We start from the raw sequence: 26,099 nt of genomic DNA on the forward strand, positions 1-26,099 counted from the left end.
GCCCAGCCCAGCTCCGTTGGCAAGCAGGGGCTGCGAGCATGGGAGCGTGGGTTGGGGGGGTGGGGGAGGAGTGGAGGCATGGCCGCGGGCTGGGGTCGGCTGCAGCTGAGCCCTGGAAAATCCTGAGATCCACTGTTCCGCCCTTGGCAGCTGGGAGCATTTACACCAGGGAAATGGGCAAAGGCCTCAGATCGAGGCTGCCGTCCTCCCCCGGAGAGCTGGGGCAGCTCTTTACCATGCCAGCCACCGGTGGCGTTTGTGGTTCTTAATTGTACTGCTCCTGGAACTTGAACTCAGGGCCTAGGTCCCTGAGTTTTTGTGCTCAAGACTAGCACTCTACCACTTGTGCCACGGCTCCACTTTTGGCTTTTTAGTCAATTACAGATAAAAATCTCACAGACTTCCCTGCCTCGCTGGCTTCGAACTGCAATCCTCAGAGCTCAGCCTCCTGAGTAGCTGGGATGGCAGACATGAGCCAGGCATGAGGGCCTGGCTACAGTCACTGTTTGTAACACTTCCCATGAGCCCTCATGGGGTCCTCAGAGCCCCCCAGAGAGGAAGGCACCATTGCTTTGGCCATTGGAGACAGAGAGACCCTGCCCAAGCACGGTGTGGCCCGGCTATAAGGGCCCACGGTACCCGCTAGCCACGCGCCATGCCGGCTGGCCGTGCAGGCCCAGAGATAAACACGTTTGCAGCCGCTGCTTTTCATCAGCTCCTTGGGGGAGGCGGGGGGGTCCTCTGGGGACAGAGGCAGTTGCCTGGTGACTCACCCGTTTCCAGTCCTGAGCAGGTCGCCCTGCTTTAGGCGAGGATGAAGCTCACCTCGGGTGCTCCCCTCCCCTGGCCCCCTCCCCCATGCGATCCAGGCCCCCTGTGGAGGGCCCGGCCGGCCCCGCCCTGCCCTGTCAGCAGGGCCACTGGTGGGATCGGCTGAGAGCTGTGACGTCGGGGACGGGTGGCAGCCGGCTTTGTGCCGAGGGAGCCCCCTCCCCCCAGGCCTGTGCCTCATGGCCGGAGAGGGAGGCCAGGGCCCAGGGGAGGGCGGGGACCACCTGCGGCGCCCACGAAGCCCCACAGACGTCCATCCACGTGGCGTGTGGCTTTGATGTATCCCTTGGGGACCATGGCTGGGGACAGTCATGGACTCCCGGGCAGCTCAGCCTCAGAGAGGACAAAGCTCTCTCGGGGGCATTGTGGCTGGGCTGGAACATTCCCAATCTCTATAGGCCCCATGCCAGCCTTGTTTATTGCTCTCTGCTCCCACCGGTGTGTGTGTGTGTGTGTGTGTGTGTGTGTGTGTGTGTGTGTGTCTTATTCCCATGTGTGGCTGCAGGACCCAGTCAGCTACACGTGGGCATAGCGGACTCACAATGAATAAATGAACGCCCAAGTTTTGACTTGGCTTCCCGACCCTCCTGCTGCTCAGATCTTTCTGGTTCTTTCTCCCAACCCTGCAGTGAGGAAAAGCCCCCCCCCCCCACTTGGCCTTCCCACCCCGGCTTCCCCCCCCCCCCCCCCGGCGTCATACAGCAGCCAGAGATGGAGACTGTGGATGGAGACCTTTCAAAGACCCCTGTGAGTCCCGCTGGAGGGAGAGCCGGGCCCAAGGAACAGCTAAGGGCTGAGGAGGAGTCTAGGACTGTGGGTGGAGACGGGACAGGCAGTGGAGATGGCATGGAACACCAGCCACTGCGGCTGAGCTCAGGCTGTCCTGCCCATTCTGTTGAGTTATTTTCCAGGAAGATTTTGTGTCTTTGCCCAGAACTACCTCAGACCTTGTTGGTTGAGATGGGGTCTCGATAGCTTTTTGCTTGGTCTGACCGTCACCCTGTCCAACTCCGCCCTCCAGGTAGCTGGGATTACAGACGTGAGCCGCAGCACCTGGCTGTCCAGGGCGTTTACTTTCAGCATTGCCTCTGGTTCTGGGAGCAGTATCTGGGGTCGGGTGCACCTCCCCCCCAGAAAGCCCTCACCACGAATCGCCTAACAACACAATCCTGCTGTCAACTGCTCTAGAAGTTGAGTACAAAAATTGTTGCCAAGGGAATGTGGCCTAGCGGCAGAGTGCTCGCCTAGCATGCATGAAATCCCGGGTTCCATTCCTCAGCAACACCCACAGGAAAAGCCAGAAGCAGTGCTGTGGCTCAAGTTGGCAGAGTGCTAGCCTTGAGCAAAAGAAGCCAAGGGACAGTGCTCAGGCCCTGCGCTCAAGCCCCAGGACGGGCAAAAAATAAATAAATAAAATAATATTAACCAGTGCATGCTGAGGATTGCAGTTTGAAGCCAGCCCAAGCTGGAAAGTCTGTGAGGCTCTTTAATCACCAAAGAGCCAGAAGGGGAGCTGTGGCTTAAGTGGCACAGTGCTAGCCGTGAGCAAAAAATGTTAGGGACAGAGCCCAGGCCCTGAGTTCAGAAAAGGCACACACACACACACACACACACACACACACACACACACACTTCACCAGTGCAGGAAAGGGCTGGAGTTAAGTACGGTTTAGTGGTAGAGCATCTGACTAGCAAGTACATGGCCCTGAGTTCAAACCACAGTACCACCCCCCAAAACAAAAATCCAGAAAAAGGACACAGAGGGCTGGGAATGTGGCTTCGCAGTAGAGTGCTTGCCTTGCATGCACAAAACCGAGGGTAGCTTATCTCCACTTATCTCCAATAAACTACAAATTACACAGAAAAGGCTGGAAGTGGTGCTGTGGCTCAAGTGGTGGAGGGCTAGCCTTGAGCAAAACGAAGCTCAAGGACAGTGTCCAGGCCCTGAGTCCAAGGGGGGGGGGGGAGAGATAAAAAATAAAATGGTTGCCAGCAGCTGTGGGTGTGGCCTGGCCCCCAGGGCCCAGGTCTGTCTGGTTTTCTGGGAGTCTTCTGGCCCCAAAGGCAGTTTCTGGGTCCCCCACCCCTCCAGCCTGTCCAACCAGCTGATGACTCACAACCAGCCTTTCCCAGGGGGGCTGGTTTCAGCGCCCCCAGGGACCCTTGTAATGCAGCATCCAGGTGCTGGCCCACCAGCGGCTGTTCTGCAGATCTACTGACACCCCTACCCACCCACATGGGAGCTCCAAGCCTCTACAGGGATGGGCATTGGGGTCCTCCCTGAGCCTGGGGCCCGGGGCAGATACTAAGTACCCTCATCAGGGCAGACCCAGTCTCCGAAGCACTGCAGAGCACACAGGCCGGTCCCTGCACAGTCTTGACGGACTTTCTGCCCCGGCTCTGAGACTGCCCTAAGTGGGTGGGTAGGATGCCAGGGACCACCAACCCATTCCCCCACGGCTGGGTCCCGGCCAGGCCCTGGGTGGGTCTCTGGTGAACTTATCATCTTAATGTTAGACAGCTGGCAGAGAGCCCAATCTTGCACCAGATTAATCTAGAAGCCGGCTGGGCCCAGGGCGTGCGGACCCCCTGCGGGGTCCATTCAGGCAACCCAAACGTCCTGCCCTGCGTGGATGTCGCCACGCGGGGACTTCACCTCCGGAGTGCCTGGGGGTGAGCGGAGGGGTCCAGATTGGACTGGGTTACTGTCATTTCTCCGCGTGACAACTAGGGCCTGGGGGGAGATGGGCGGGGCGGGCTCCCATCACTCCTACCTGCACCCGGACTTTGTGCGCACCCCTCCACATCTCGCATTGGGGCAGGGCTGGAGGGGCGTGGCCACGACGGAGGGACGTGGGCGCGGGAGGCTCCTCCCACCCGTCAGTGGGCGGAGCTTGAAGGCGCAGGGGCGTGGCCACGACCCTGGGGGAACTGGAGCCCCTCTCCGCCCCACCCGTTGATGGGGCGCCCGATGGGCAGGGTTTGCTTGATGGGCGTGGCTTGTAGGGGGCGTGGCTCAACTGGGCGTGGCTTGGCGGGCTCGGCCGGGCAATGCCTGCCCCCTCCCCCGTCGCGCGCGGAGCTGACGGGCGCTAGGACCGCGGCGGCCGCCCGCCGCCGCTATAAGAGGCCGCGCCGGGCCCCACGCGGAACCCGCGGCTCGCAGCGGTCCCCGCGTCCCGGACCCGCCCGGACGCCAGGCGGGAGCGGCCGCAGCACTGCGCAGCGCCGCCGGGTCCCGGCCCGCTGCACGCACCATGGGCGCTGCCCACTCGGCGTCGGAGGAGGTGCGGGAGCTCGAGGGCAAGACCGGCTGTGAGTACGGGGCGGGAGCGCGGGGGCCACCCGCACCCCGCGCGCCGCACCCCACGCGCCGCGCCCGCGCCCTGGCTCCGCGCCCCGCGCGCCGCACCCCGGCTCCTCGCCCCGGCCCCGCGCCCAGCGCTGTGTGACCTTGGGCCGGTGCCTGGCCCCTGCGCCTCAGTCTCCGCCTCCCTCCAATGGGTCCCCGCAGGTCACTGCGGGGTGCGCGGGGTCCCCCGGCCGCGCGCGGACTCCGCTCGGAGGACGGGGAGCCCCGTGCACCCCGTGCGCGTCCCACACCCGCGGGGCGCGGGGCACCGCGACGCGCAGGAGCGGGAAGTTTTGAAGTCGCCGGCGCGGTGGGAGCGGGGCCCGGGCTCCCCGGCTCCCCGGGCTCCGCGCGGCGGCCCCGCGCCCCCTGCCCTGCCCGGAGGCTGCGGGCGCTGCCCCGCCCGCTCGCCTCGCTCTGGGATCCCGGGGCCGCGGAGGCCGCGCCCGCATCCACCTGGCGGGCGCCCGGGAGGCGAAGGCCGAGCTGCCCGCAGCGAGGGCGCCGGGCAGGTAACCCGGGGTCCCCCTTCCCGGGGCCCCTGGCTGCGTGACCTTGGGCCACTCACGGCACCTCGGAGCCAGCCTCGGCCCGCCTGCGGTGCGGTGGCACCTGCCCTGAGCCGAGCCGAATATGGACACCCTGAGCACCGTGCCCCCTCCGTCCATCAGAGCTGGGGGGGCGGGATGGGGAGCCCCAACTCACCCTGAGCACTGTGCCCCCTCCGTCCATCAGAGCCAGGTGGAGAGAGGGAGATGCGTTTGGGTTCTCTGGTCGGGGAGGAAGCCAAGTTCCCAGCACTGGGGGCCCTGGGTGGGCGGGGTGGAGCCGCAGGACCGGTGCACTGAGAACTCACTCGGGGGCCCATTTCACCGGGCCAAGAACTTTCCTGAACTTGGAGGCCAGGTGGGGAGTGAGGGCTGTTCGTCCACGCCGCCTTTCTCATCTCCCGACTTCTATTTACGGATTTTTTCTCTTTCCTCCAGGGCTTTCTGCCCAGCTCCCGGGCAGGTGGAGGGGGCTCCTGAGGGGGGCTTTCCCTCAGGTGGAGGGGGCTCCCTGGGCAGGTGGAGAGGATCTTTCCTGCAGGTGGAGGGGGGGGGCTCCCTGGGCAGGTGGAGGGGGGCTCTGCCGCGTGTGGAGGGGGCTCCCCCGCAGGTGGAGGGTGGGGCCCGCCCCCACCCAGCAAACCCCGGGTCCTCTGGGGGATTTGAGCAGCCGTGGGTTGACAGCTCCGAGGCCCCAGAGCATGCTGGGAGTGTTGTCAGTCCCCCACCAGCCTCCCACAGTGACAGATGCTGGGTTCAGGCTCGGTAGCTTTCCTGGAGGCAGCTGGGCTGCCCCCCTCGCCTGGGCCTGGGGAGCTGGGACTTCACTGTGGTGGCTGGCGGGGGGGGGGGGGGGGGGGGTGTGGAGTTCCCAGCACTCCCGTACCCCCTACGGTCAGGCTGGAGCTCCCGAGAGGAACACAGTCAGCACCCATAGGTGTCTCAGCTCTAGGACCACGTGGGGGATGGGTGCGTGCCAGGACAGAAACCCAAATAATCAGCTATGTGCAGACCCGTGGCCCCTGGGACAGACCTACCCACAATATGCAAAGGCCCTGTGGCAGGAAGCAGCCGGGGACAGTGGGATGAACAGATGGCGGGCAATCCTTGGTGCCCAAGCTGTGGTGGGAGCCTGCTCTGGAACGAGTCCTTCCTGAGCTCTGAGCCTCCGTCTCCCCCACTGTGAAGTGGGTGCAGCAGTGGTTTCATCCTTGCAGTGAGTGTGTGTGAATCAATGCTTCTATTACCAACCATGCTTTAAACACCTCTGTATGCCCCAGGCAGTCTCGGTCCTCATTGTTCCCCCCGTGTGACCTTCAGTGAATCCCTTCACCCAGCCTGGTCCCGGGTCCTGCATGGGAAGTTCTGAAATCGAGGCTGTGCCTAGGCGAGTCCTTGAGAAGTGTCCCAGGCCGGGGCGGGGGGGGGGGGGAGGGCGGTATTGGGGTGGGCAGGAGTGCAGAGGGCAGGCCGCACCCTGCTCGCTGGTACTGCACTAAGTTCTTGCACATGCCCTGAGTCTGTCAGAATCCGCCAGGCCAGATGATAATGTCATTTTACAGGAGGGGAAACCGAGGCTGGGGGAGGTGGAAAGCCTTGCCTGCACTCCACAGCTGGGAAGGGGAGGGAGAGGAGCAGAGGGAGGATCCCCAAGCCTCCACGCCCCCATTGCCCTTCCATATTTCTTCTGCCAGTCCTGGGGTTTGAACTCCCTTCCAGAACACCGGGCCTGGCTGCCCTCCACCCAGCCTCCCTCCCTGCCCAGCCCTGTCCGTCGCCGGCAGGCTGTGCACCGGAGCCCCCCACCCCCACCCAGGGAGGGGGCACCCAAGGAGCGAAGTGGTCCAGGCCCCCCCATCCCCATCCCGTGGTACGCCTGGGCCAGCAGCCCCTGCCAACACCCCCCCCCTTCCCTCCACACATGCCGGGGCCCTCAGCTCCAGGCGCCCCACCAAAAATAGGCCCGAGCTGGAGTTGTGGCTCGCCCACACAGGGCAGTGCCGGGGCGCGCGCCCACCTCCTCCCCTGCCTGCCAGCGTGAGGCTGATTGATTGCCAACACAAACAAGCAGCCAGGCATGGGAGAAGGCGCCCTACCTGCTGGTTAAGAAAAGCCCAGAAAGCTGGGCTCCCTGCGGTGCGCCCAGGGGCCTGTGGTGGTCAGAGCCAGCCCCTCCCCAGAAGAGAGAGCCAGCCAGTGTGTGTCAAGAGGAGGGGAGGTTCTTTGGGGGCCAGGTCCCCCAAAGGGGGCATCTCTATCTCTCTCCGCCCCGCCTCCCCCCGCCCTTCCCTACCACTCCTGGAGGAGCCTGGGGAAGATGCAGCTTCTGTTTTCTCTTCCTTCTCTGCGGCAGCTCCTCTGCCCTGTCACTCTCCATTGCCAAGAACCTGCCAGAAGGAAGTAGGGAAACAGATCTGTGGAGCGAAGTGGGTGCTCGGCTCTCCTGATGGCCAGCGTTGTGTTTATCCAGGACGCCCACCGCCCAGGCCCGCTGCCATGCGGCCCTCCAGGGCTCTGCTCCTGGGCTCCCACCCATTTCACAGACGAAAGCAGCTGCCCTGGGCTGGGACTATGGCACTGTGGTACAGTGCTTGCCTAGCATGCATGAAGCCCTGGGTTCGATTCCTCAGCGCCACATACACAGACAAAGCCACAAGTGGCGCTGTGGCTCAAGTGGTAGAGTTCTATAGCCTTGAGTACAAAGGTTCAAGGACCGTGCCCTGACCCTGAGTTCAAGCCCCAGCACTGGTGTGAGTGCACATGCAAGTGCGTACACACACACACACACACCCCAAACCAGGCCTTCTGCTGGGTTTCCAAGTGCTGGGAGAAAGAGCCGGTCCCACCCCAGACTCCATGGTCTGGGAATCTGGGGGAGATGACCATTACCCCAATAACCTCCTTAACACTGGTGCACACGTGTGTACTAGGTTTATAGGGTAGAATTGGACCTAGAGGTGGACAGGAATGGATCTGGGTGACACAGAAGCTTCTAGAATGTGCGAGTTCTGTGCTGAGCTGAGTGGGGGCTGCTTGGGAGGAAGAGGCCTGCGCTGCCTCTCTCCCTCCCTCCCTCCCTCCCTCCCTCCCTCATTGTCTGAGCTCTGACCCTGAGAGGTGTTCTGTCCAAGGCTAGCTCTCTACCACGAAAGCCACAGCTCCACTGCAGGCATTTTGCCCGCCCCATAAGAAACAAGAGTCTCATGGACTCTCCTGCTGGGGCTAGCTTTGGATCCTCAGATCTCAGCCTCCGGGTACTGGGATGACAGGCACGCACCCTTGGAGGCTGGCTCCCTCTGCCTCCTCTTCCTCTGCCCCTTCCCTTCACGGCCACCACACAGTTTAATCAAGTCCAGGTATGCAGCCCTCCCCTCCGCTCCCTCCTGCTGACCACAGGGCCGTGCGCAAGCGTGTTCCAGTCAGCCCCCTTAGCCAGGGCCTGGGGTGATTGCAGCTCGGGTGGGGGGGGGGGGGGCAAGGTGAGGGGAGGCGGGCCGGGAGGCCCCGGCACCCTGGCGCTGCCCGCCAGCCCGCTCTACCTTCATTAGGAATTCATGAAGCCCGAAGGTCGCGGTCCCGCTGGGGATCTCCACGGTGCCGGTTACCTTGTGCGCGAGGACAAGGAGGCCCTTTGTGGTCAGGGGTTGACCTTCGCAGACAGCAGGCCGTGACCCTCCTGTCCTGGGAGGCAGGACTGTTCCGGCTTCCTGGGGATAGTGACTTCAGGGGCTGGGGGAGGGTCAGTGACTGGGGGAGGGTCAGGGGTCAGTGACTGGGAGAGGGTCTGGGGGAGGGTCAGTGACTGGGAGAGGGTCAGGGGCTGGGGGAGGGCCAGGGGCTGGGGGAGGGTCAGGGGCTGGGGGAGGGTCAGTGACTGGGAGAGGGTCAGGGGCTGGAGGAGGGTCAGTGACTGGGAGAGGGTCAGGGGCTGGGGGAGGGTCAGGGGCTGGGAGAGGGTCAGGGGCTGGGGGAGGGTCAGGGAGTGGGGGAGGGTCAGGGGCTGGGGGAGGGCCAGGGACTGGGGGAGGGTCAGGGACTGGGGGAGGGTCAGGGACTGGGGGAAGGTCAGGGGCTGGGGGAGGGTCAGTGACTGGGAGAGGGTCAGGGGCTGGGGGAGGGTCAGGGGCTGGGGGAGGGCCAGGGACTGGGGGAGGGTCAGGGACTGGGGGAGGGTCAGGGACTGGGGGAAGGTCAGGGGCTGGGGGAGGGTCAGTGACTGGGAGAGGGTCAGGGGCTGGGGGAGGGCAGGGGCTGGGGGAGGGGCAGGGGCTGGGGGAGGGTCGGTGACTGGGGGAGGGGCAGAAACTCATTTTTCTCCTCTGTGAGAGGGAAGGAAGGGAGAGTTTGTCACGGGTCAAGGCTAGGTGAAAATTTGGTTGAGGCTCTTGGCATAACCTAGGTGTAGTTGTTGGCAAGTGCAGCTTGAGCAACCCTAACCTGAAGTCTAGAATACTCTACAGAGGGGCGAGCATATTGAGCCTCACTATGCCACCACTGTGGAAAGTTCCAGCATGACCCCATGTGCTACATCGTAGTTGGTGCCCAAGGTCTTTACTGTACCAGCCTCCAGGCCAGCCAGGCTGGCTACCACCAAGAGAGGGGAATAGGAGGACTACTGTCCAAGTGTGTACTTGGGTAAGAGACCGGATCTCAAGAATAACCAGAGGGTCCCGAATTCAAACCCCGCTACTGCAGAAGGGACAAGCTACCCACATCTCTCCTCTTTTTTTTTTTTTTGCCAGTCCTGGGCCTTGGACTCAGGGCCTGAGCACTGTCCCTGGCTTCTTTTTGCTCAAGGCTAGCACTCTGCCACTTGAGCCACAGCGCCGCTTCTGGCCGTTTTCTGTATATGTGGTGCTGGAATTGAACCTAGGGCCTCGTGTATCCGAGGCAGGCACTCTTGCCACTAGGCTATATCCCCAGCCCCACATCTCTCCTCTTGAAGTAGACATTCTAGAACTTTCTCCAGTAATTCACACACACTCTCTTGACACAAGCCAAGCGCAGCTCTGCCTTGTGCTGCTTATTTGAGACTAAGGTGCCTCAGCGTGTCTCGCTCTAGTCTGAGTGAGTGCTTCCAGCAGACACAGGTCTGTCTTTGTCTGTGACGGTACTGGGCTTGAACTCAGGGCCTGGGTGCTGTCCTTCCATCTTGCACTCACGCTCCACAGCCGTGAACATGTGTGTGGTGTCACCCAGACCCGCCCTCCGTGTCGCGGGCACTCAGCTCCGTGTCCTCTTATGGCACCTGTGTTCCGGTCTGCAGGGAGAGCAAACTGCAGTGCCAGTGCACCAGAGTGCGCCGGGGCCTCCGGCCGGTGCCCTGCAGAGGCGGCGCGCGGGGTAGAGCAGGCTCCTGCTGTCCTGGCCCCTCTCGGGCCCCTCACATGGCCAGCCGCACCCCGTCCACTCCAGGCGCGTGGGTGAGGAAGAGATGGAGGAGCTGGGAGTCCTCCTATAGGAGCCCCCATCCTCCCTGGGGCGCGGCTGGGCGGATGCTGACCGAGGCGGGCTGGCCGGCCGTGTGTGTGTGTGTGTGTGTGTGTGTGTGTGTGTGTGTGTGTGTCTGTGCTGACCAAGGCGGGCTGGCAGGCCAGGTGTGCAGCCGCACCCTGGGCCCAGCTTAGGCTGGCTTCATCCATCAGGCGCCTGGTGTGTGTGTGCTGGCCCTGGCGCTTGAACTCAGGGCCTGGGCAGTGTCCCTGAGCTTTTCTGCTCAAGGCTGGTGCTCTACCACTTGAGACACAGCCCCGCTTTTGGCTTTTTGGTAGTTAGTTGGAAATAAGAAACTCATGGACAGTCCTGCCTGGGCTGGCTTTGAACCGTGATCCTCAGATCTCAGCCTCCTGAGTAGCTGGGGTTATAGGAGTGAGTCACCAGCACCGGCTTAAGAAAACGTTTTCTGGCACTGTAACACATCAAAAGCAGTGGATCCCTTCTGGAAATACAGCTCTGCAAACTTTTCAGAACATACTCCTGTCACCTGGGACCCTGCACCCAAAGAGAACGCGGAAGCTAGCCACTGTCCTAACTTCTAACACCACAGGTGCGTGGTGCCTGAATTTCAACCCTGCCACTTTGTGATGGGCTCCTTTTGTCCACTGTTGTGTATGTTGTCCATTTTCATGGCTGTGTACTATTCCAGCACACGGGCCATTCGTAGGCCGGGATCCCTGACCCTGTGCCGTGTGGGTGCCCGGCTCACATCCCTGAAGAGCACCGTTGTGCATTTTTGTTAAGCTACGGACTCGGGGCAGGGCGGGGGCTTCTGGGCCACTTCCTCCTGACAATCCTATCGCAGGTATGGCCCTATTTTCCTCCAGAAAGGTAGCTGTCATCCCTGGCAGGTGCCTGGCCTTTCCAGGTATCACTGTGCACCCCTGGTCTCTCCTCGGAGTCGCGTGGAGGGGATGAGCTCACGTCTGGAGTGGAGCCCGGCTTGGCAGATGGCACAAGTCTTTCCTAGCAAGCGGCATCTGCCGGGGCGCGGGAGGGTTTAGAGCTGTAGACTTGAAAATCCGCAGCTGACACTTGAGGCCAGGACAGGAGGCCAGGACGAGAGGTCAGGATGGGAGGCAGGCAGCCTGTCCCTGAGGCCAGGACGGGAGGTCAGGATGGGAGGCCAGGACAGGAGACAGGACGGGAGGCAGGCAGCCCGCCCCTCAAGGCCAGGACGGGAGGCCAGGACGGGAGGCCAGGATGGGAGGCGGGCAGCCTGCCCTCGAGGCCTGCCATTTGAGAGGAGATGGGGGTCCCAGGTTCCCCAGCCCCACCCTGCTTTGCTGATCTGGCCCTGGCCCCCAGAGCCCACAGGGCTGGGCACCTTTCTACCCAGCACTCTTTGGAAATTGATAAAATTATCCGATGATGGGTGCAGCAGACAGAGGCAGCATGGAGTCCGTGCGGTCGCCCTGCCTCGGGTCAGATGAGCCCCCTATGGCGGGCAGGCTGGACCCAGGCACGGGACGGGAAGGGCAGGCTTAGGGCTGAGTCCTGGCCCCTCCACTCGCCCCTCCCCTGGGGTCTCAGCCCCCTCCGCATCCCTGGGTGACCCCTGTGGCGTTCACAGTGCCCCGCCTCGGAAGTGGCTCTGCAGGAGGGCCGTGGTCTCCAGGCAGTGGCTCAGGCCTGTAGCCCTGGCCACCCTGGAGGTAGGAATCAGGGGATCATGGCTTGAGGCCAGACTGGGAACAGAATTCACCAGGCGAATCTCAACCAATGGCTGGGCATGGTAGCGCCCAGCTGCCATCCCAGCTACGGGGAAGCACCCTGGCTGGGTGCAGCGGCAGGGGCCTGTCATCCCCAGACACGCAGGGGAGCTCAAGGCGGAGACTCAGCGCCTGTGCCAGCCACACACGGGGACCTGGCCTGTGTAACAGAGAAGGCGGCGGAGGCATGGCTCAGGTGGTAGAGCACCTCCCTAGCAAGTTCAGGGATGCCTGAACCACCCCACCTCCCACCTCTTCCCCACCCCAGCGCATCGGACTCTGTGTCTGTAGAAACCTCACCTTCAGTGGGCGAGCAAATGGGGTGCTTGTGGCTCACGCCTGTCATGCCGGTGAAGGATGAGGATCTGAGGATTGCAACTCGAAGCTCGTCCAGGCAGCAAAGTCTGTGAGACCCTCACCTCCAACTAAGCACACACACACACAAAAAAAGACATGGAGCTGTGGCACAAGTGGTAGAGCCCTAGCCTGGAGCAAAAACAGCTCCGGGAGAGCACCCAAGTCCCGAGTTCAAGCCCCAGGGCAGGCCCAAGAGTACAACTAAACCGTCCCCTCTTTCCTTCCCCAGTCTCCTCGGATCAGATCGAGCAGCTCCACCGGCGGTTCAAGCAGCTCAGCGGGGACCAGCCCACCATCCGGTAAGGCGCCTGGGGTGGCGGCCGCCGGCACCAGGCTTTCCCTGTCTGTGGATCTTCCCCCAAGAACTGCGTGACGCCTGGAGAGCCCCGGGCGTCCCCGGGCTCAGAGGCAATGCTGAAAGTGGTGGTAATTCTTCTAAGACAGCGAGGGAGCCTCACCCGTTCCCACTGGGAGAGAAAGAACGTCCTCACTGGAGGGAGGGCAGGGGCGGGCAGGGCAGGGCCCTGCCGGACTCCTCCTCCATGGCCTGGCGTGCCTAGCAGATGTGGAGCTCCTGCTGGATGCTGGGATCCTGCCTGGGCGCGTGGAGGTATGACTCGGGAGGCTGAGATCTGAGGATCACGGTTCAAAGCCAGCCTGGGCAGGAAAGTCCGTGAGACTCTGATCTCCAAGAAACCACCAGAAAACCGGAAGTGGCGCTGTGGCTCTAAGTGGTAGCACACTAGCCTTCAATGAAAAAGCTCAGGGGCAGCACCGGGGCCCAGAGTTCAAGCCTCAGTGCTGCACCAACGTAAATAAAAAAATAAATAAATAAGTAAGCCAATGATAAGCAGAGACACGGGGATGACTCAGCTGCAGGCCAGGCTCACCAGCAGTTGGCTAATGGGGCTGGGGACCTTCCTTCTCCTCCCAAGATGGGGGGAGTGCTGCTGCCTCATCCTGGTGATCTAATCCTCAGAGCTGGGTGCTGGGGGGGAGGGGGAGGGGGAGGGGGCACACCTCCCACTTTCAGGATCCAGGGTGGGAGGATCCTTGGTCTCAGGGAATGATTCCCCACAGAGCCCCGCCTTCCTCAGCCTGAGTGAATCTTGCTTCTGCGCAGGCTTGCCTGGCCATTCTGGGGCCGGGCCTAAAACTCTGCATTCTCCTCGTCCCTCCCCTCCCCCCCCCCCCCCCCCCCCCCCGTCCCTGAGGTCGCCTCCTGCACAGGTGGAGGCTCCTGCCTTGCCAGCGCCTCAGTGTGGCCCTCCCCCTCCTCCTCTCCGTGCCCTGGAACCCCCAGCCTGATCCTGGGGTGACCTCAGAGCAGTCATCTCCTATCTGAGGGCTCTGAAAGGCTGCCGGCACCCTGCAGGTGGAAAGCGGCCTGTGGCCCAGAGCAGAGCTGGGAGGAGATGCCATGGGGGTCGGGGGACCCCCAAACCCTGACTCAGCACAGGCCAGGCTCAGCCAAATGCACAGGGCCACAGGAGCATCTCCAGCACAGGATGTTTTAGATTTTGGGGGTTGGGATTATGGCATATTTGCATACTTATAAGTTACCTTGAACCAAATGTAAGTACGAAGCTCACTTGGTGTTTATATGTATCTCATGTGTGCAGGCGACTTGCTGTTGTTGTTTTTGTTGGTCACGGGGCTTGAACTCAGAGCCTGGGTGCTGTCCCTGAGCTTTTGTGTTCAAGCCAGCACTCTGCCATTTGAGCCAAAGCACCACTTCTGGTTTTCTGGTGGTTCATTGGAGATAAGAGTCTCTCAGACTTTCCTGCCCAGGCTGGCTTTGAACCACAGATCTCAGTCCTGAGATCCTCAGATCACAGCCTCCTGAGTAGCTAGGATTACAGGAGTGAGCCACCAGTTCACTTTGTTTTTTTGGCCAGTCCTGGGCCTTGAACTCAGATCCTGAGCACTGTCCCTGGCTTCCTTTTGCTCAAGGCTAGCACTCTGCCACTTGAGCCACAGCGCCACTTCTGGCCATTTTCTGTATATGTGGTGCTGGGGAATTGAACCCAGGGCCTCATGTGTACGAGGCAAGCTCTCTTGCCACTAGGCCATATCCCCAGCCCACCAGTTCACTTTTGTATACATTTTGACTTTTGTATATTTGATATACTACACATCAGCCTAATGATTTACATGCTATTTTAAATAACTTTGACTGGGTGCCATTGGCTCACGTCTGTAATCCTAGCTACTCACAAGGCTGAGATCTGAGGACCGCAGTTCAAAGCCAGCCCAGACAGGAAGGTCCATGAGACTCTTATCTCCAATGAATCACTTGAAAACCGAAAGTGGTGCTGTGGCTCAAAGTGGTAGAGTGCTAGACTTGAGCAAAAGAGCTCAGGGACAGCACCCAGGCCCTGAGTTCAAGTGCCACAGGGGACTAAATAAACAACAAATACATAACTTTATGCCTGAAGCCAGGTTTCATGGTGTGGAATTTTCCACCTGGCTGGGGAAATGTTGTGTCAGTGGTCCAAAAGTGTCAGACTTTGGAGCATTTCAGCTTCTGGATACTTCCTGTGGGACTCCAATTTGAACTCAGGGCCTCTCATTTGCTAGACAGGTACTTCTACCATGCCAGCCACTCTGCTATAACCCCCTATTTTTTCTGCATTGGTTATTTTTGAGAGAGACTCTTTGGTTATATCTGGTCCAACCTGGACCGTGATCCTCCCATTAGTACCTCCAATGTAGCCAGAATGACAGGCACACACCACAGTGCCCGTCCATTGGTTGAGATGAAGTCTTTGTCTCCTGAATAGGTAGGATTTTTTTTTTTCCATGCCGGTATTGGGTTTGAACTCAGAAGCTCATGCTTTCATCTTGGTTGCTTGCTTGGCTGGTGCTGTACTGCTTGAGCCAGAGCAGCATTTCATGGGCTTTTCTGCCTGTGGCTTGAGCTTTGATCCTCCGAGGTCGTAGCCTCCTGAGTAGTTAGGACTACAGGTTTGAGCTGCTGTGCCTGGTCAGGTGTTGGGACCGGCTTGAGGGCTCAGTGCCTGGGACTTGAGCGCCGAGCTCTGGGGCAGAGGCTGTTAGAGACGGAAGCCATTACTGCGTGAGCGTGGTTCATGACTGTGTTCCTTCAGTCCTAGAAAGTCCCGGAAACGGGAGCCGGAGCGGAAGCGCGCTCTTCCCACTGATGGATGGAAAAATAAAGCTCAGGGGTGCTACGTGAGACCCCAGGGTCGCACAGCTCATAGCAAAGCAGATAGGATTTGAACCCAGGGCTGCGATCCTGCCGCAAGGACGCTGTGGGTGTTGGCCCTGATTTCTGTGGACCCTCTGGGCACCTGGGGCTCCCCTCTCTGCCCCCCATTACTGTAGCACCTGTTTTCAGAACCCCAAGTCTGCTGCAACTAGGAGCCGCCTGGCACAGCAGCAGCCCAGGCCCAGCACGGAAGGAGGTGGCTGCCCTTGGTGGTTTATGCAAACAGGCCGGCAGGAAGGGGCCCTTTGCCTAATCGCCCTGGGGGCCGCGCCGCCTGGTTCCTGCCCAGCCTCCCCACGAGGCCCTGGGCTAGAGTCGGGTGTCTGGCAGGGGAGCCTAGGAAACGATTGTAGAAGTGTAAAGAATTGACGTTTTACATTTTTTTTTACTTTATGGAGTTAAACATTATCTTTTTAAATGCCGTAAGAGTGAAAACGTGGATCTGAATTTCGCCCCATCTTTTCTTTCTTTTTTTTTTTTCCTGTCTGGTCTCGTCTCCTCTCTGAAGGCGTCTCAGTGCACCCAGGGGTGGCCGGCCCTGCCCTGCGGTCTTCCAGCTCATTTCAGGGACTCGGCTTTATGGGGGTTCTTTACGAGTCCCAGTACCTGACTTTTAAAATTTCACTCTGCCGTTTATAAGACAGCCTTCTCAGACTGTGTCTCAGCACCTTCAAATCCCGCGTCCTCGGCGGGGCATGGTGGCACACACCTGCAGTCCCGGTTACTTAGGAAGTGGAGGTAGGGAGATCAAGTCTCAGACCAGTTTGAACAAAGTTAACTTAAGATACTGTCTGAAAAATCAAACTAAAGTCAGGGTCGGGGGCATGCCAAGCACAAAGCCCTGAATTCAAACCCTAGGACCACCAAAAATAAACAACAACAAAATCAGACCCAAGTCCAGCCTGATCGTGGCAGTGGACCCTGCTGCCCCTCGGTGAAGTGCTTGCACAGGGAAATATCCCTGTGATGTGTTTGTTGAGGACCTACTATGTGCCCTCTGCCCACGCGGCCCCTTTCCTCTATCAGGGGGGCCTGGCGTGTGAGCCGGCTGGGCGGCATGGCTCTAGATGTGACTTCCTGTGTGTTTTCCTTCCCCAGCTGGCCATGTGGGCTTCCTGCTAGCATGGGGGATGGGGGGTTGGCTACACCCAGAAACTCACTGGGGACAGACCTGCCTTTCCCAGGGGTTCTGAGACGGGGCCATGTTACAGAAGTAATTTTAGAGCTGGGCACCAGTGGCCCACACCTGTCATCCCAGCTACCCAGGAGGCTGAGATCTGAGGTTCTTGGTTCAAAGGCAGCCAGGGTGAGAAAGTCTGTGAGATTCTTATCTTCAATTAGCCACTGAAAAGCCAGAAGTGATGCCATGACTCAAGTGGTAGAGTGCCAGCCTTGAGCTGAAGAGCTCAGGGACATAGTGCCCAGGCCCTGAGTTCAAGCCTCAGGGGGGAAAAGAAGTCTCATGAACTTTCCTGCCCAGGCTGGCTTTGAACTGCAATCCTCATAGCTCAGCCTCCTGAAGAGCTAGGATAAGAAGAGGGAGCACTGGTGCTGGGGGGCGGGGGAGCGCCCCCATTCTGATGGCTCCTGCTCACTGTGAGCCAGCACCTTGCGGGAAGGCAGCTGCTGGCAGCCAGGCCTGCAAGATGCAGCCGGCTACCCAGTCCCAGGCCGGGAGCCCGGCAGGCTGAACCGGCCCGGTAGGAACAGAGCAGAGCGGGGGAAGGGAAGCAATGGGAAAGCAGCGTTTATGGGGCACCTGTCTGCGTTCTTTGCGGGAGACGGAGGCTGGCAGGGACCAGATGCCACCCCCTCACCGTCATCTCCTTCACAGCTGCACTTCTCTGCCTCAGTTTCCCCACCATAAATAGGTATGATCAATCAGTCACCCCATAATACTGTGCCTGTAATGCTTTGTTCTAGAGTTTTGGGGGTAAGTTTTAAATGATTTAGTGGAGATCTCACCCAGATATATCATACAACCCACTCATTTAATGAGTGGGAGGTGAATTTAGGACGGCTCTCTGCAGCCTCGTCCTCACCTGCTGTGCGCACGCCGGAAGCTGGCACTCAGCACCAAAGTTTGGGGGTTCAAATTTCAGTTGCAGCAAAGGTCAGGGCACCCATCCTTCGTTCTGTTTTGAGACAGCGTCAAGGCTCATCCTGAACTTCTGGGCTCCAGCCATCCTCCTATCTCAGCCTCCTGTATGGCTGGGATTACAGGCGTGAGCCACCAGACCTGGCTTACTTCATTCCTTTCCAGGACTTAAAAAAACCAAAGCAAAGCATTCCAGTGTTTTTTCACGACCACATCAAGTCCCCTCATCCCAGACGGGCTGTCCCGCGCGTCTCCCTCCTCCGAACCAGGCTCTCGTGAATCTAAAATGTCACCATGTACTGGCGCCAGCTCCATTGGTTTGGCCAGACGCCCAGGGCATCCTGCCACCAGGGAGGGAGTGGAGCGAGCAGGAGGGATCTGGCCGCGCACACTCCGGTCCTGCTTGTGCAGGAGCCCGGGACTCCACATCCCCACTCAGGGCGGCGCAGGGACACGCGTGTGCCAGGCTTCAGTGTGGTGCTGCGGAGGCCGCCCCCCTCCCCATCACCAGGGCTTGGAGGCAGAGGCCTCCTTCCTTCCCACATTGCCAGGCCCGGCCCTATCCTCCCAAGGTCACAGGGGACAGATGCCAAGCAGGGCCCAAGCACCCTGGGAGGCGGAGCCTGCCAGGGAGGCGGGGCCTGCCAGGGAAGGGCAGCCCAGGGCAGGGCACTCTGTCCTTGTGCCCTCGGCCTGGGGCTGTGCTCCCTCCCTGCAGGGCAGCCTCCTGGCAGAGGCACCCTCTCCCCCCAAAGCCCAGAGCTGGCTTCAAACAACAAAACAGAACACCTTAAGCCAGGTGCTAGTGGCTCACGCCTGTCATCCCAGCTACTCAGGAGGCTGAGACCTGAGGATCACAGTTCAAAGCCATCCGGGGCAGGAAAGTTCCCATGAGATTCTTATCTCCAGTGAACCCCCAGAAAACCAGAAGTGGAGCTGTGGTTCAAGTGGTAGAGCAAAAAGAGCTCAGAGACGGTGCCCAGACCCTGAGTTCAAGCCCCACGACTGACAAAAAACAACAACAACAACAAACTTTACTGGAGTAAAAGTCACCACTAAAATATACAGCTGTGACTCTTACAGAAGTGAACGTCCGGCATGTTTTTCAGAATATTTTTTACTACTCCCCAAAGAAACCTCACAATTCTCCAGCACCGGAGACTTTTATTTTTGCCTATTTTGCTTTCTGTCTCAATAGGTCACAACACCTTAGTTAAATGAACCATGGAATAGGATTTTTTTTTTAACCTGTCCTGGGGCTTGAACTCAGGGCTTGGGTACTGTCCCTGAGTTTCTTTGGCTCAAGGCTAATGCTTTATGACAGCTTCATTTCCAACTTTTTGGAGGTTTATTGGAGATAAGAGTCTCATGGGCTTTTCTGCCTGCGATGGCTTCAAATGGTGATCCTCAGATCTCAGCCTCTTGAGTAGCTGGGATTATAAGCATGACATTAGCCTGGGACAGATCTTTTGTGTCTGAGGTATTTGATTCAGCCTCTGTCTTCAAGGGTCAGCCATGAGGCAGTAAATTTCAATAATATATCCCTTTTCATGACTGCATGATGTTCCTTTGTGTAGTCATGCCTCATTCCCAGTTGGAGTATGTCTGGGTGACTTTCCACTGTCTCTATGTGTATTCTGGGGTCTTGGGTCCCCAGTTCTCCCTGCTAAGCTGGGTGCTACCCCGGCTCACACCTGCAATCCTAGCTACTCAGGAGGCTGAGGACCTGAGGATTGTAGTCCAAAGCCAGCCCAAGAAGGAAAGTTTGTGAGACTCTTATTGCCAATTAACCAGCAAAAAAGTTGGAAATAGAGTTGTGGCAAAAAGTGGTAGAGCTCCAGTCTTGAGAGAGAAAGCTATGGGTCAGCACCCAGGCCCTGCGTTCAAATCCCCCTGTCGGCACAGAAACCAAATTCTCCCTCTTGCTGCTGGGGTTGAGGTGAGAGGCTGCAGCTCTTCTCCAAGCTCCTCCGGAGGGTCCTGTGAGGGGAAAAACTACAGACGGAGAGTATTGAACTCACAACCCACAGCTCTTCTTCTCCTGGTTTTCCCTCGCTCTCCCTGGAACCCAGCAAGGAGAACTTCAACAATGTTCCTGACCTGGAGCTCAACCCCATCCGGTCCAAAATCATTCGTGCCTTCTTCGACAACAGGTGGGCCCCTCCCCCAGGGGTATCCTTGTCTGTGGGCTCCCATCAGCTCCCACGGGGACTCCTGGTTCCGGAAGCACAGCCAGGTGACGCTGGCTGCCTGGCAGGACGGTCAGGACACAGTGGGACTGGAATACAGCTGTTCTGAGCTGCAGGAGGCTCAGGGGAGATGGGGGAGGACTGGGAATGGTGGGTGGAGAGCAGAGCCGGGGGCCAGGGGCCCTGATGACTGGGCATGATGATCGTGGGCATCAGGGAATGTGTTCAGGGACAGTAGGAAGTCTGTCCACAGCTGCCACCCCACTAAACTTGAGGAGCACTGACAGCAGCCTTCTCTGGGGAAGGCTGGGAGCCCTCAGCCTCCAGACACACCAACCACGGGAAGCCAGGGCCACGGAATTCCCACGCTTTATTTATAGACTCTGAACTTTGAATGACACAAAGACATTGTCATGAAATAGTATTTCCTTTTTTTACATACAAACATTTTCCCAACTATTTAAGAATGTTTAAAAAAAAAACACACACACAAAAAAGCCTGGGCCCTGGTGGCTCACGCCAGTAATCTTACTCAGGAGACTGAGATCTGAGGATTGAGGTTCAAAGCCAGCCTGGGCAGAAAAGTCTGTCCAATGAACACCAGAAAACCAAAACTGGAGCTGTGGCTCCAAGTGGTAGAGCGCTAGCCTTGTGCTGAAGAGCTCAGGGACAGACCCCAGGCCCAGAGTTCAAGCCCCATGACCAACAAAACAAACAACCCCTTCGTGTACTGATTTTCCAAAAATAGGCCACAAGCCCCAGTAGGTCCCGAGACAAGGCAAGGGTCAGGAGGTGGGCCTTGGCTGAGCGGTTGGATTGCCTGTGGCCGGTTTTCCTCACATGAGAGAACTGGCCCTGTGCTAGTGACTCCTCACGGCCCCTCCCCCTAGCTGTCAATGGCGTCCCCATTTGTCTCTCCCTGACCCCCACTGTGAGCTGTGAGACTGGGCAGGGCCGGGCCTATACCCCTTCCCACCCCCTCCACACTCCCCGCTCTCTCAAGTGGAGACAGGCCGTCCGGAGCCCTGGGGAGTGGCGGTGGGGAAGGCGTGGCACTGTGGCACCGTGGCGTGGCAGTGATGTAAGTGCCCGGCTTTGCCCTGCTGCAGGAACCTGCGCAGGGGGCCCAGTGGCCTGGCCGATGAGATCAACTTCGAGGACTTCCTGACCATCATGTCCTACTTCCGGCCCATCGACACCACACTGGGCGAGGAGCAGGTGGAGCTGTCCGGAAAGACAAGCTGAGATGTGTGTGGGGGTCAGGGTGGGGGGTGGCATCCTGGGGTGATACAGGGCAGGGTTGGGGTGCATTACACCTCAGTGGCTTCATCCTAAGCAGCGCAACACTTTGTGGCTGGCTGGGAGAAAGGAGGTGTTGCACCCTAGGTTTCCATGCAGTGCCTCTGTTCGGTACCGTGACCTTGACGCTGGACAGGGGGTGGGGCGCAGTGGAGGATTGGGGCACACCACGCCTCAAGGCAGGGTGTAGCTCCCTGGAGTCCCAGGCTTATGTTGGCCCCCTCCACAGTCCCCACGTGAGCGAGGTCCCGGGGTGCATTAGGAAGCTGATGGGTGTACAGACTGACCAGACCTGGCTTTGCTGTCCCCTAGCAGTATGGGCTAGGGTCAGTGCTTGAGCTTGCAGCCCCAACAGCCCACATGTGGAGTGGGGCTCAGGAGGCTCCTGCCCCGTGGGGTGAGGTGACAGCTCTGCCCGGCTCCGGGAAGCACTGAGCCTCCGCCGGGTGCCAAGATCAGCAAGAGGTGGCCAGAGGCCACCAGCACCCTCGATGTCCTTGGGGATCCCCTAGGACTAGCTAGGACCAGGATGTGGGTGGGGCAGCCAGCGCCTTGGCCTTTCTGCGAATGACATTTCCTGGGACCTCACGTGTGCCTTCCTGCGTGGCCGCAGGGTAGACACTGTCAGTCTCGTCCTACAGCTCAGAGCAACTGTCACTCCCCAAGGTCAAGGTCACCCCACTGGGAGGTGGCCAGACCCCAGGGCTTTCCTTGTTGGCCTACACTCACAGTGGGGTTGCAGATCTCAGAGTCTGCCCCCCTCCCTCCTGTGCTGAGCTTTTCCTGACGCAACCCCTGTCTCCCATGCCTCCCCCAGTTCTGTTTAACATGTACGACTCGGACAGCGATGGCCGCATCACCTTGGAAGAATATCGAAATGTAAAGTATGCTCCCCGCCCCGCCCCCAGCCTCCCGGCGCCTCACCCTTGGCCTTGGCTGACGCCCCAGGTCACCCTTGGTCCCCGGCAGGTGGTGGAGGAGCTGCTTTCTGGAAACCCCCACATCGAGAAGGAGTCGGCCCGCTCCATCGCTGACGGGGCCATGATGGAGGCGGCCAGCGTGTGCGTGGGGCAGATGGTGAGCGCCCAGGCCTGTGGCGGAGGGGGAAGGCTGGGGGCCTGAAGGTCGAGCCCCAAACCTGGCGCTCTCCAGCAAATGCCACCGTGTATTTCCCTGAGGGCTGTGGTGTGAGGCCTGGTGGTGGCCAGGCAGGTGTGAGCTGCTCTGTGCTCTTCCCAGGCCCTGCCCGGGCTGTTCCAGGCCCGTTGGGCCCGCAAGGGCCTGGGTTCCATTGAAGTCCACGCCCACTCGCACCCATGTGTGGATAGTGGCCGTGTCTAGACGGCCCAGAGGAGGGGGGAGGTTCGCATGATAATTCTGCCTGCCTGTCATTGAGGGGCCTCTCTACCCCCACCCCCCGGCCTGGTCTCAGGGGTTGAGGGGCTGCAGCTGTCACCCTGGCTTCTCAGGTTGGAGGAGGCTTCTGAACTGGACAGGAGGAGGGGCTGTGACCTCGGGGGTTAGAAAACCAAACTTGATTGAATCCTGGTGCCGGCAGCAGATCTGCATGAAATCCCGGCAGCCTCCGCAGCCAGGGCCTCCCCGCGCAGGGGCCCTGCTTCCCGGGTGTGTGGCCCAGGGGCAGAGATGGGCCACAGAGCCAGGCAGGCAGCTGAGGCAGAATGCTCTTGCCCACACCTCTCTCAAGACTTTGGGTCCCTCTGAGGGGAATGAGTTTTCAGGTGTAAACCCTGGCCAGATCAACGCAGAGCGAGCCGTCAATGCCGCCGGGGCGGGGTGGGGTGTGTGTGCCCCGGGCCCCTCGGGGTGACCATGCTACCCACTGAACACCACACCGGCGCCGTCCCTGCCCTAATGGCTTCCAGGGCCAGTCCCTGACCCGGCCGCTGGCTGGCCACGCTGTCACGAGGAGCTGAGGGGCGAGGACTGGGTGCTGGGTCGCGTCAGGGCTCACGAGCCGTGGTGACAGGCCCCTCACTGTCGGCATCCCAGAGCCAGAAGGACGAGCAGGCCGCACTGGGCTGCCCTCCCGTGCGCGGGTTATCTGGCTGGGCTGTGACTCAGCCCACACATGGCCGCCGAGGCCGCTCAGTCCGCGTCCCTCCCCGCGGCGGTGACGGTGGGGGCTCTTATCATGGGAGGAGGCCCAGCCAGGTGGCAGGGGGGGCCTGGGCCTGGCCGCTGGGGGCCGTGTGAGGACACAGACCTGCCTCGGGGGCAGGGTGGGGCCGGGGGAGGGGGCCGCCCCACCCTGCAGCAGCCGCCGCTCACCCTCCCCTCCCGTCTGTCCCAGGAGCCGGATCAGGTCTATGAGGGCATCACCTTCGAGGACTTCCTGAAGGTGGGTGTTGTGGGGGCAAGGGGCCTGGTCAGGGCCGTCCAGGGGCGCTGGAGGACCTGGGGGACCACTGGGCGGAGGCAGTGGGGCTCCCACCTGCGGCACAATGCATGGGTCTCCTGTGGCGAGGCGGCGTGCACAGCACACAGGTGGAGCATGAAAAGCCAAGTTCTCTCCCGGCTGGGACACTCCATGCATCCCTTCCCAGGGCAGTACAGTCACGGTGGAGCAGGGGCATTCTGGAAGGTTCTGGATGAACAGTGCATACAGGAGCAGACCCAGGTTTCTTGCTCATGGCTGGTGCTCGACCATTGAACCGTGCCTCCACCCTGGCATTTTGTTGGCTCATTGAAGATCGAGTGTCAGACTTTTCTGCCTGGCTAGCTTTAAATCTCCGTGCCTTACTCCTCAGCCTCCTGAACTGCTGGATTACAGGCATGAGCCACTGTGCCCAGCGAGCCTTGGCCATTTCTAACACCCCCTGACGTGGGGAGAAGCAACTGCATGAACATCCCCAAGACCTTCCTGGGAGCAGAGGAAGATGCAGAGCTCCAGGCCTAACAAGCCCACCCAGGCCCCCGGTCCAGCAGCATCTAGGCTTCCACCAAGCCTGGAAGGGCCGGCGCCGGGGAGCCTGGAGACCAGCGCTGGGGGCTGGCGTCTGCCTCACTGGCGGGCCTGTTGTGTGCAATGCACAGGGAGGCCATGGGCGGGAGGCCATGGGTAGGGCAGGCGGCACAGACCCACCTGAGGGAGGAGGGACAGGCCTGCTGGGCTCGAGCTGGTGACCACATTCATCCCGACAGACTCACAGCTGGGCAGACGGAGCAGTCAGTTTGCGTTTCTGGCTTGCTCTGGGGCCTGCCATCCAGGAAGCGTCCCCGGCAGGTCGAGAGCAGGCGCGAGGGAAACGGGGCAGGCAGGAGCTCAGGGAGTTTGAGGCTTTGAGTCCGTCCAGGGTGGGCTTGCCTGTGCCTCAGAGACCAGCCATGCACCCAGAGGCTGGTGGTCTATGCCCGTGGAGCGTCCTGTGACAAGCCAGCCCCCACCCAGGTCCTCCAGAGCCCCAGGGACCACACTAAGAGCAGAAACCAACTTGAGGTGGTCCTGGTGGCTTTTCTGAGAGCCAGATCTGCCTTCTGCAGCCTCCATGGCATCCCAAATAGGTGCAGGAGGCCAGCAGCACGGAGAACAGTGCCGGGAGGGCAGGCTGTGAGCGTGGACAGCATGCAGGGCCCAAGGTCTCCCCAGCCCTGGGGGCCCCCGGGGCCCTGGCATCCCCATTTCTAGCCTCATGGCCAGCTGTCCAGCTGTGACAGCTTGCGAGTGTGACGTTCTTACATGCATGGGGAGACGTCGAGACATCGCCGCCCACCAGGCCCCACCGCACCTGTTCCCAAACTCTCCCCTCCATCTTTTCACTGGTGCCCCCTACACCCTGGGCCTTGAGATGCCACAGAGTTGTAGTCACTGTGGGCGTCCTGCAGACCCCAACGCCCAGGCCACAGTTGACTAGGGTGGCAGGCAGGGCCACGTGTGTGGTGTGCATACCACTTCCTGGGCAGGTGTTTGGAGCATGGGCGATCTCTGGGTCCAAAGTGTGTTCCTTTAAGGAGTGATGCCTGCACTGCCCCCATGGTTAGAAAACGCTCTGTGGAGAACCAGGCCACCAGGCCCGGAGTCTGGGATGGGGCGGCCCCCACTCCGTGCTGACCAAAAAGGGGGCTCCGTGAGGTTCTGTTGTTTGCACAAATGCATGGCTGGAGGCAGCTGTGGGTGCGATCAAGTGACTGGGGCGAAGCTTGGGTTTGGGGCTTAGACAAAACTCGCCATGACAATCTCAGAAGAGTCCACATCGGAGCCAAATTAACCAGCACCAAGACAGATGGCAGTTCTCTTCCTCGCTTAGCTCACCACCTCACAATGAAGCCCCTGCTCTTCACCTGCCTGGAGTCTTAGCGAGTGCAGAGGAGGAGGGGAGATGGGCAGGAGGGCTGGGGCCAGGGCAGGCGTCCAGGGCGCCCCTTCATGCTACTCTCTCCATTCCAGATCTGGCAGGGGATTGACATCGAGACCAAGATGCACGTGCGCTTCCTCAACATGGAGACCATCGCCCTCTGCCACTGACTCCCAAGGCCCGGCGGGGCAGGGGCGCTCGCCAGGACCAGAATGTTATCACTCAGACACTCATCTTGTGTCCCACAGGGTGTGATGTGTGGGGCCTTGATATTTTTATCTCCAATAACTAATAATAATGTTTGTTAATGAATGGCTCTGTGGCTCAGCACCTGTGAAGGGCCCCATTAGTGTCCCAGAGTGAATATGGACAGTGGGAGGCCATTCTAATGGTCTGGTCTCCCCTTACTTTTCGGGGGTGTGGTGTTTTTCCCCCAGGAGCACAGAATCCACCTGTCTTCTACATCCTAGAGGAAAGGCCACTCATTGCTCTGAACTGACTTTCAGAGACAGTGTACCCCCAGCTGTGGGTACTGGGGTTCATGGCCAGCTGGCCCCCAGCTCCTGACAGCAGGGACCGGTGGTCCCCAGCACAGGTGGCAGTGGCAGAGGCCAGGAGTGACCCACCCACAACCCAGTTGTCACCTTCCAAATGAAGGACAGCATCTGT

The 26,099-nt window shown here is 60.0% G+C and overlaps 1 protein-coding gene and 1 long non-coding RNA gene across 2 annotated transcripts; one reads left to right on the forward strand and one right to left on the reverse strand.

The window, feature by feature from the left end:
- On the reverse strand, positions 1–15,842 carry LOC125349078. The gene is made up of 3 exons (XR_007210445.1): positions 15,717–15,842; positions 9,933–9,937; positions 1–11 (listed from the first exon to the last, which is right to left on the reverse strand). It is a non-coding gene; the product is annotated as an uncharacterized LOC125349078 (long non-coding RNA).
- Tesc (tescalcin) lies at positions 3,974–25,742 on the forward strand. Its single transcript, XM_048342884.1, is given in 9 exon segments — positions 3,974–4,146; positions 12,526–12,595; positions 19,699–19,779; positions 20,925–21,040; positions 21,043–21,063; positions 21,932–21,993; positions 22,084–22,191; positions 23,429–23,476; positions 25,523–25,742. Coding segments are annotated over 9 exon segments (642 nt in total). The 5' UTR covers positions 3,974–4,088; the 3' UTR covers positions 25,601–25,742.
- The last annotated feature ends 357 nt before the right edge of the window (positions 25,743–26,099 follow it).

This window comes from Perognathus longimembris, chromosome 3, assembly GCF_023159225.1.
Source record: "Perognathus longimembris pacificus isolate PPM17 chromosome 3, ASM2315922v1, whole genome shotgun sequence".
NCBI lineage: Eukaryota > Metazoa > Chordata > Mammalia > Rodentia > Heteromyidae > Perognathus > Perognathus longimembris.